General features: G+C 39.6%; 2 protein-coding genes across 4 annotated transcripts in view; one reads left to right on the top strand and one right to left on the bottom strand.

Annotated features, from left to right (window-relative positions):
* The window catches only part of slc5a10 (solute carrier family 5 member 10), a 90,835-nt gene that overhangs the window by 51,466 nt on the left and 28,102 nt on the right, over positions 1 to 11,267 (bottom strand). The window lies entirely within an intron of this gene.
* fam83g (family with sequence similarity 83 member G) overlaps positions 1 to 11,267 on the top strand; it is a 42,536-nt gene that overhangs the window by 19,671 nt on the left and 11,598 nt on the right. The window contains exon 2 of the mRNA XM_016997884.2: positions 2,720 to 2,887. Coding sequence (XP_016853373.2) covers positions 2,720 to 2,887 — 168 coding nt within the window. The remainder of the gene's footprint in view (positions 1 to 2,719; positions 2,888 to 11,267) is intronic.

The following is an 11,267-nucleotide window of genomic DNA, read 5'->3' as shown; positions in this document are numbered from 1 at the left end:
ATTATAGTATTTTATTGTATTAATTTTTTAGTGTTTTTTTATTATTTTGTATTGGGTTGCTAGGAGACCAAGTTGGAGGAGCTTAGCCTTCTAACTGGCAGCAATTGGATAAAAGCAATTATTTCCTCTCTCTCTAATTAGGACTTTATTTTCCTTTTCTTTTTGTTGTATCAACCTAGAGGTGTGGATGATGGGTTGTGTTGTCAAATTTTGAGGTTGGTGGGCCTGTAGTTTTGTTGTTTTGTCTGGTGCCGTGATTCCATCATTCTTATATCTATATACAGTAGAGTCTCGCTTATCCAACGTAAAGGGGCCGGCAGAACGTTGGATAAGCAAATATGTTGGATAATGAGGAGAGATTAAGGAAAAGCCTATTAAACATCAAATTAAGTTATGATTTTACAAATTAAGCACCAAAACATCATGTTATACAACAAATTTGACAGAAAAAGTAGTTCAATACGCACTAATGCTATGTAGTAATTACTGTATTTACGAATTTAGCACCAAAATATCACGATGTATTGAAAACATTGACTACAAAAATGCGTTGGATAATCCAGAACGTTGGATAAGCGAGTGTTGGATAAGTGAGACTCTACTGTATATAAAAGGGTAATGAAATTTCGGCCTAGTACAAAACAACAAAACTACACATCCCAGAAACACTAAACTTGGCAGCACAACCCCTCATCCATGCCTCTACGTTCATACAACAAAAAGAAAAGAAAAATAAAGTCCTAATTAGAGGGAGAGGAATAATGGATTGTTTCCAATTGCTGCCAGTTAGAAGGCTAAGCTCCGCCCACTTTTTATTTAGTGTCAAAAGCATTGCATAAATAAATACATTTTAAAATGATGGGAAAAAAAGGAAATCACAAGCACCTAAATAGTTTTAGCCCACTTGGTCTCCTAGCAACCCACTCAGCCCAGGGGACAGGCAGAGTTAGGCCTCACTTAGGCCTCTTCCACACTGTCTATAAAATGCAGATTATCTGATTTTAACTGGATTATATGGCAGTGTAGACTCAAGGCCCTTCCACACAGCTATATAACCCATTTATAATGGACTTAATGTCAGGAGAAACCTTTACCTTAACTACCACCAATTCCTCAATACTTTATTTCCCATACCACCAGACTGCGCCACAGCAACGCATGGCCGGGCACAGCTAGTGTGTGTGTGTATATATATATATATATATATATATGATATAAATTAGAATATAATATATTATATTATTAGCATAGCACAATATAAGCATTATATATTACTATATTGTACTATATTGTTATATTATTAGTAATATTACATATAATATAATATACAATTATAATACTGTATTATTATTATATTGTATTACATTATAATATTATCAATGTTATATGTATATACAATATATTATTAGCACAGCACAATATAAGCATTATATATTACTATATTGTACTATATTGCTATATTATTAGTAATATTACATATAATATAATATACAATTATAATACTGTATTATTATTATATTGTATTACATTATAATATTATCAATGTTATATGTATATACGATATATTATTAGCACAGCACAAAATAAGCATTATATATTACTATATTGTACTATATTGCTATATTATTAGTAATATTACATATAATATAATATACAATTATAATACTGTATTATTATTATATTGTATTACATTATAATATTATCAATGTTATATGTATATACGATATATTATTAGCACAGCACAATATAAGCATTATATATTACTATATTGTACTATATTGTTATATTATTAGTAATATTACATATAATATAATATACAATTATAATACTGTATTATTATTATATTGTATTACATTATAATATTATCAATGTTATATGTATATACGATATATTATTAGCACAGCACAATATAAGCATTATATATTACTATATTGTACTATATTGCTATATTATTAGTAATATTACATATAATATAATATACAATTATAATACTGTATTATTATTATATTGTATTACATTATAATATTATCAATGTTATATGTATATACGATATATTATTAGCACAGCACAATATAAGCATTATATATTACTATATTGTACTATATTGCTATATTATTAGTAATATTACATATAATATAATATACAATTATAATACTGTATTATTATTATATTGTATTACATTATAATATTATCAATGTTATATGTATATACGATATATTATTAGCACAGCACAATATAAGCATTATATATTACTATATTGTACTATATTGCTATATTATTAGTAATATTACATATAATATAATATCAACCTAGAGACGTGGATGATGGGTTGTGTTGTCAAATTTCGAGGTTGGGGGGCCTGTAGTTTTGTTGTTTTGTGGGTCGCCGTGATGCCATCACTCTTTTATATATATAGATTCATGACTACATTGAAACTAGAATAGAGAGAAATCAGCGTGGAAACTGCAAGAGGTTCCATAGATTGTTGTTCATGGAAATAAGGGTAGTAAATAGTTTTTGATTTATTAAATACAGTTATATATTACAATTATATATTTTTGTTATTTAAACTATATATATTGTGAAATTATGGTTTTGACACACCACCCAAGTCATGCTAGGTTTTTTGGTGAATTTTGACACACCAAGTGCAAAATTGCCCATCATTGCTCTAGACCTCGGTTGCAAATCTAACGGCCCCGTTTTGCCGTCTCCGCAGGTCATTGCCGTGGTCATGGACATGTTCACCGACGTGGACATCTTCAAGGACCTCATCGAGGCCGGCTTCAAGCGCAAAGTGGCCGTCTACATCATTGTGGACGAGTCCAACTTGAAATATTTCCTCCAAATGTGCGAGCGGGCTCTCATGCACGCCGGGCACCTCAAGGTAAGCACTTTATCAACTTATATTGTGCACTTTGCTGATCTACTATTATGGCCTCACTGTTTTTAATTCTATGTCTTTAAGAAGTGTATTTTAATTTCCTGGTTAATGCGACTGTCACCTGGGATGGCGACATCAATGATCCAAACCTTTTTCTTTTCCACAACTGTGATGTCTGGTGTGTTGTGTTCCAGAACTTTGTCAGTCTGGATTCGGAAGTCCCACAGTATCTTTGCGTGCTCATTTTCCAAGACTTTTGCAGGTTTGTGATCCCACCAGTTCTTTGCTGCTGGGAGGTGGTACTTGAGGCAGAAGTTCCAATGGATCATTTGGGCCACATAGTTGTGCCTCTGTTTGTAGTCTGTCTGTGCAATTTTCTTACAGCAGCTGAGGATATGATCAATGGTTTCGTCGGTTTCCTTGCACAGTCTGCATTTTGGGTCATCAGCTGATTTTTCGATCTTGGCCTGAATGGCCTTTGTCCTGATGTCTTGCTCCTGGGCTGCAAGGATCAGGCCTTCTGCCTCCTTCTTCAGGGTCCCATTCGTGAGCCAGAGCCAGGTCTTCTCCTTATCAGCTTTTCCTTCAATTTTGTCAAGGAACTTTCCATGCAGTGTTTTGTTGTGCCAGCTGTCAGCTCTAGTTTGTAGTGCGGTTTTCTTGTACTGGTTTTTTGTCTGCTGTGCTTTGAGGAGTTTCTGATTTTTGACTTCAATCAAAGCAGGTTCTTCACTTTGCTTTCCATATTCTGCCAGGGCATGTTCTTCTTCTTTGACTGCTTGTTTGACTTGTAAGAGTCCTCTGCCTCCTGATCTTCTAGGCAGATATAGCCGGTCAACATCACTGTGAGGGTGCAGTGAGTGATGAATGGTCATGAGTTTTCTTGTTTTTCTGTCCAAATTGTCCAGTTCTGCCTGTGTCCAATTTATAATGCCAACAGTATATCTTATGACAGGTATGGCCCAGGTGTTTATCGCCTTAATGGTGTTGCCTCCATTGAGCTTGCTTTGGAGAATTTTTCTGACCCTTTGTGTGTATTCTTTGCAGACCACAGTTTTCACATGTTCATGTTTGATGTTGTCCAGCTGTAGTATGCCCAGATATTTATAGGCCTCTGGCTGGTGACACTTTATTGTTTGGCCATTAGGCATATTTATGCCATCATTTTCAATGATTTTTCCCTTCTTCAATGCCACTGTCGAACATTTGTCCAAACCAAACTCCATGTTGATATCAGTGCTAAAAATTCGGACAACATCATGCTTGATGTTGTCCAACTGTAATATGCCCAGATATTTTGCAGTGTTTTGTTGTGCCAGCTGTCAGCTCTAGTTTGTAGTGCGGTTTTCTTGTACTGATTTTTGTCTGCTGTGCTTTGAGGAGTTTCTGATTTTTGGCTTCAATCAAAGCAGGTTCTTCACTTTGCTTTATTATTATTATTATTATTACTATTATTATTTATTAAGGTAAGGCAAAACATATGCCTTCCCAAGCATTTTGTGGCTCCTCCTGTGCGACTCTACCATATTCCTGGGACAGAAGTCTCGTGGTTTAGAGAGCAAAGAGCCGGAGGCTGGAATCTGTTTATGATTCTGGGGAGAAAGTGCATCGGCCACCGGCTTAAAAAACGAAACCGCGTGAGCTTTGCCCTTTGGCCTCTGCTAAGCTCAAACATATGGGCCTGACTCATGGCTGGGCAAAGTCTCCCAGTCACCTGGCAGGTGTTTCCTTTTGGGGAGGGAATTACAGTTCCCAGCAGAGAGATTCCGGGATTCATTGTTTCCAGAACTTTAACTGTTTGGGTCTCCCTTCTCTTGACACGTCCGTCTTCTCTGCCTCCTTCTTGGATTGTTGTTCCAGGCGAGATGCAACCAAAGCAAAACAGAGCGAGTCTCTGACTTCCCTTGAGTTTCGACACTGTGCGGTTCGAATCTGCAGAGCGGGTGAGCTCCATTTCTAAGCCAAAGAGCCGGCGTTGTCCGTAGACACCTCCAAGGTCATGTGGCCATTGGCATGACTATCAATCACATTCTATTGATTAGCCCATCGGCCGTATCAAAACATTTAGCACATAGACATACATACAACATACAAAAGAAGTTAAAATAAACAAGCTGTTGACAAGATCCCGTTCAGGATTCTGGCCAGCTTCTTTTTTTTTTTGGCATAAAGATATAATGAAGTTTGTTTGCCAAAAAAAAGAAACCCAGAACTGAAGTAAAATACATGATTGATGAAAGAAAAAGGGGAGGTCTAGCTACACCCAATTTAAAACTATACTTTGAGGCGGCAGCACTATTGTGGGCCAAAGATTGGGCAAAACTTGAAAATAGCAAAATTTTGAATCTGAAGGGAATAGACCTGAGATTAGGGTGGCACTCTTATCTCTGGTATGAAAAAAAAGAAGAAGAAGATATAAAATAATTTCGTTTTATAAGGTCCTCAATTCTTAAGATATGGGAGAAATATATTTAAAAAGTTATACGAAATGGAGTGCCATTACTTTCCCGCCGGAGCAGTACCTATTGATCTACTCACATTGGCATGTTTTCGAACTGCTAGCTTGGCAGAAGCTGGAACTAACAGTGGGAGCTTACCCCGCTACCTGAATTCGAACCGCTGACCTTTCGGTCAGCAAAGTCTGCAGCTCAGTGGTTTATCCCGCTGCGCCACCAGTGGCACAAACATAGATACATATCTGTAAATTAGGCATGTCCGATCGATGAAAAAAAATGTTTCAATTCTCGTTTCTAAAGTAGGGGGCGCTGGCACTTCGATATAGAAAGTATTTCCGATTTTTCACCCAAAAATTTCGGATATTTCCGAAAATTCGTAATGATTCTAAATGTTTCTAAAATGGCGAACGAGCATGCGCAATCACAAAAAAAAAAGGAACCCGAGGGGGGGGGGGCTTTTACAGGGCTCTCCCGCCCTCATTTCTTGAGCTATCCTCATCAACCCTAGCCGCCACCTTTGCGTCCATCGTGGAAGCTTCTGATTGGCTGGGGAGCGGCAGCCATGTTAGGCTGCATTAAGCTCCCATTCAAGATAGGTTTCAGAAACAAAAAAATAAATAAAATATTTTTAAAAATATATTTTAAAAAAATTTGGGGAAAAAAAATTAACGAAACATTAAGAGACAATTAGAGAATGGGCCAACAATGGTTCGAATTACATTGCTGGTTGCGCTGTGAGACAATGTCTCGGAATGCGTATCAAAAAGCTAGAACAATCCGAAATAATTCCGATATACGATTCAAAACGATTTTTTGGACATGTCTACTGTATATATGTACGTATCTATCTATGCATGTGTCTGTCTGTCTGTCTCTATTTATGTGGCACAGTGTGTTAAAGCGCTGAGCTGCTGAACTTGCAGACTGAAGGATCACAGGTTCATATCCAGGGAGCGGAGTGAGTGCCCGCTGTTAGCCCCAGCTTCGGCCAACCTAGCAGTTCAAAAACATGCAAGTGTGAGTAGATTAATAGGTAGCACTCCGGCGCTCCATGCAGTAGCAACATGACCTTGGAGGTGTCTACGGACAACGCCGGCTCTTCGGCTTCGAAATAGAGATGAGCACCAACCGCAAGAGTCGGACACGATTTAGCTGGTTGCCATCTCTCTTATTGGGCAAGCTTGGGCAAGTGGGCCCCAGATGCCCCTTTCGGAGCACCTTTGGAGAGACGTGTTTGCCAAATGATTCACCGTCCCTTTGCCAGGTTATTCCCTCCGTCACCCTTCCGTCTTTGGGTGTTTGCTCTTGGTTTTATTGTCGATTAAACAAACAGATCTTACTTAATGGAGAGGAGGAGGAAGCTGTTATTCGTATGTGTTTTATGTTCGATGTGTGATGGTTATAGTGCCGGGTTAAGGCTCCAGAAGACCAGAGTTCGAACCCTGGCTCAGCCATGGAAACCTTGGGTAAGTCACACTCTCTCAGCCATAGAATTGAAGCATGACAGTTAAAGTAGTGTCAAACAGCATTAATTCTCCAGTATGGATGCACCCAAGGACTCTGAAACTCACATGCTTGGCACTCAGCTCAATACATATGACAGTATAGTAGTTTGAATATTCCTTTCCTAAGAAAGCCACAGGATTTACACAGATGTTACATATGTACACACATACACACCGGACAGGTATTTTTGCTCACAATGACTTAAATCACCTTTCTTTGGAAAAGGTGATTGCTTTCGGACATTCCCATGGACAAGTTTTCTTTCTTTCTTACAGTCGGGTTTGGCTGGGCTTTGTCAGTTATTGTGGCAAAATTTCCTATTGTCACGGCTGGGATCTGTAGTTTGCCGAGGCACCAGCACTTTGGGGGCAGAGAAAGCTGAGACCTTGTGAAACTACAACTCCCAAGGCCCCCATAGCATTGAGCCACAGCAGCTGAGTTCTGGGCACATGAGTTTCAGAGTCCTTGGGTGCAGGATTCGAACCCTGGTCTTCTGGAGCAGTATAATCATCACACAATCTTGCCACTCCCTAAACTACAAATCCCAACACACCATAGGATGAACCCCTGACAGTTAAAGTGGAATTATTTCACAACGTTGGCCCTCCTTAAACTGCAAATCCCAACACACCATAGGTTGAACCTCGACCGTTAAAGTGGAATTATTTCAAAACGTTGGCATCCCTTAAACTACAAATCCCAACACACCATAGGACAAAAACCTGACTGTTCAAGTGGAATTATTTCACAACATTTCCTCCAACATTTTAAATCCCCAAAGGGATGACTTTATCAATCTCTAAATATATATTTTGGGAAAGTATTGGAGCTCCCATCAGTCCGCTGCTCTCAATCTCTCTCACCCAGAATTTGGAAGGAAGGGAATAAAAATCCACAAGGAAAACATTTTTAAAAGGCAGGAAGAACTGGAAAATCCGGAGCAAACTCTTCTCCAACGATTCTATCTATCGCCTTTGGCAAGTCACTTAATTTGACAAATATATTATTTTCACAACCAGAAAAGTCTGCCTGGTACGATGGATGCAGATTCCTTTCTGAGCGTTGGGAAATAAATATGACTTCAAAATATACATTTACTTGATGCAACAGCCCTTATTTTCTGCAGGATTTGGAGCATTGTAGCCCTATATTGGGTTGTTGTGTGTTTTCCAGGCTGTATGGCCATGTTCCAACAGACCTCACAACTTCTGATAATGCCTGCCATAGATGTGGGTGAAACATCAGGAGAGAATGCTTCTGGAACATGGCCATACAGACCGGAAAAACTCACAGGATTCCAGTTTGGAGTCAGTTCGGAAAGGGCGAGTTGGACCCAAGCAAAAGTGAAAGATTATATGTTCATCCTCATTAATCGTTTTCAGTATGTGGACGATATACTGTTGAGACACGTCCCGGCTTCCATCGTTGGGTGGCATAATAAGAAGAAGGGAAACCGGGTGGCCCAAAAGAAAAAAATATTAAAAAACGGGGGAAGGCGGCAACCGGCCAATTAAAACACAAGGCGAACGGGTCCAACCTGTCTTTGAGAGGTTTTAATCGTAATTTTGATTCCCAAATGGGTGGCAAAAGTCAGCAGCACAATGTGACGCCTTGTCCAAAAAAATGAACATTTCAAGGAAGAAGCAAAGGTGTCCACAAACATACCACTGAAATGCTCTCTCTTGTTAGTAAAGGTAAAAGTTAGGTTTAGTCGTGTCCGACTCTGGGGGTTGGTGCTCATCTCCATTTCTAAGCCGAAGAGCCGGCGTTGTCCGTAGACACCTCCAAGGTCATGTGGCCATTGGCATGACTGCATGGAGCGCCGTTACTTTCCCGCCGGAGCGGTACCTATTGATCTACTCACATTGGCGTGTTTTCAAACTGCTAGGTTGGCAGAAGCTGGGGCTAACAGCAGGAGCTCACCCCACTCCCTGGATTTGAACTGCCGACCTTTTGGTCAGCAAGTTCAGCAGTTCAGCGGTTGAACCCGCTGCACCACTGGGAGCTCCCTCAAATCTTATATATATATATGCAGTGTGTGTGTGTGTGTGTGTGTGTGTGTGTGTGTGTGTATATATACTAGCTGTGCCCGGCCACGCGTTGCTATGGCGTTGTCTGGTGGTGTTGGTGAGAACTTGTTGAGGTAGTGATGGTATTGAATGTCTGTTGTATGGTTGTCTTTATGTTTAGTATGCATTTGGTTGTTTGTGTATTGTGAAAGTGATGAGGGTAGAGGGGGTCTTTGTCGCTGTGTAGTATTGTATAGTATTTATACGTTATGTGGAAGGGCCTTGAGTCTACCCTGCCATATAATCCAGTTAAAATCTGATAATCTGTATCTTATAGGCAGTGTGGAAGAGGCCTGAGGCCTAACTGTGCCTGTCCCCTGGGCTGAGTAGGTTGCTAGGAGACCAAGTGGGCAGAGCTTAGCCTTCTAACTGGCAGCAATTGGATAAAAAACAATTCTTCCTCTCCCTCTAATTAGGACTTTATTTTTCTTTTATTTTTGTTGTATGAACGTAGAAGCATGGATGAGGGGTTGTGTTGCCAAGTTTAGTGTTTCTGGAATGTGTAGTTTTGTTGTTTTGTCCTAGGCTGAATTTTTTTTTATCCTATATATATATATATATATATATATATATATATATATATATCCACTTTGGCACCCGTTTAACTGCCACGGCTCAATGCAACTGAATCCCAGGAGTTGTAGTTTTGCAAGGTCTTCAGAGTGCGGGTGAAAAACCAAACGTTATGGAATTATTCTACAGACAATACAGTCGCTGTCACCCGCTTTTGGTCCAAAACTATTTAGCTGCGTGTGATTTCCTTTCTTTTCATCACTTTAAAATTTATTTATTATGCAACGCTTTTGACACGAAATAAATAAATGGAATTATTCTCATGTAACCCATGGTACATTTACACCGGGCATGGGCAAACTTCGGCCCTCCGGGTGGTTTGGGAGCTGTAGTTTGAGCCTTCTCTGCCGACGACCAAGTCCAACATTTGTTTGAAGCGAAAAGGCTAACCTTGTGAAACTACAACTCTCAGGATTTGATAGCATTGAGACACGGCAGTTCGAGTGGTGTCAAAGTGCAGTAATGAATGCAATGTAGATGCACTCTGTCTCTTATATCTCAGACACTGCTAAGCAGAGGAAAGACATAAAATTGAGTTTTTTCCAGGACGTTTGGCTGGAGACCAATGGAAATGTTTTTGATTTGTTTGCCAATGGCACTGGCATCAAAACAGTTCATTATTTGTTGTTCTCCTCCGTTACGTTTTTGATGCCCGTCTGCTTTGCCCGGCAAAGCAAACCCAGTTCTCCCATCACTCTGCACCAGTGAAAATGCCCATTAATACTCTTCCGTCCCATTCTCCCAGCTGTTCTTAAAAACTCTCTTCCTCCCGCCTTTGTTCTCAATCTTTTCCCGTTGCTGCAACTCAAGATGCCACATCATGCTGTCTCTTCCAGATGGGACATGCATTAAATTAATGAGTGCATCCATTATCCACTGCTTTCGATCTGAGTTAAAATATGCCATGTCAAGCCTTCCGGAAGGAACCCTGGGAGTTAAGCCAACGGATTAAAAACACGGGACAAGTGGGCTCCTTGGAAAGTTTGCAATTCAATGCACCCAGAATATATGACTTCCAAATAATCTATGCCAGTGATGGCCAACCTATGACACGCGTGTCAGCACTGACACGCCTAGCCATTTTTGCTGACACGCTGCCGCATGCAGATTGATTGGATGACTAATGTTTTTTGTGGCCAAATTTGGTGTGATTTGGTCCAGTGGTTTTATTGTTTACTCCATGGGAATTATGCACATTACATTCATATATATATATATATTAGGCATGTCCGATTGATGAAAAAAATGTTTCAGTTCTCGTTTCTAAAGTAGGGGGCGCTGGCGCTTCGATATAGAAAGTACTTCCGATTTTTTCACCCAAAAATTTCGGATATTTCCGAAAATTCATAACGATTCTAAATGTTTCCAAAATGGCGGACGTGCATGCGCAATCGCTACACACCGGGGTTGTATGGCAATCTTCCATGTGGACGCAGAGGACGTTAGCTCCCACCTTTGCGTCCATCGTGGAAGCTTCTGATTGGCCGGGGAGCGGCAGCCATGTTAGGCTGCATTAAGCTCCCATTCAAGGTAGGTTGCAGAAACAAAACAAAAAAATTCAAATATTTTTAAAAATACATTTTAAAAAATTGGGGGGGGGGGGGAATTAACGAAACATTAAGAGACAATTAGAGAATGGGCCAACAATGGTTCGAATTACATTGCTGGTTGTGCTGTGAGACAATGTCTCGGAATGCGTATCAAAAAGCGAGAACAATTCGAAATAATTCCGATATACGATTCAAAACGATTTTTGGACATGTCTAATATATATATATA

Source organism: Anolis carolinensis, unplaced genomic scaffold (genome assembly GCF_035594765.1).
Source record: "Anolis carolinensis isolate JA03-04 unplaced genomic scaffold, rAnoCar3.1.pri scaffold_13, whole genome shotgun sequence".
Taxonomy (NCBI): Eukaryota; Metazoa; Chordata; class Lepidosauria; order Squamata; family Dactyloidae; genus Anolis; species Anolis carolinensis.
The sequence above is the reverse complement of the archived record's forward strand: the minus strand, read 5'-3'. Positions and strand labels throughout refer to the sequence as shown.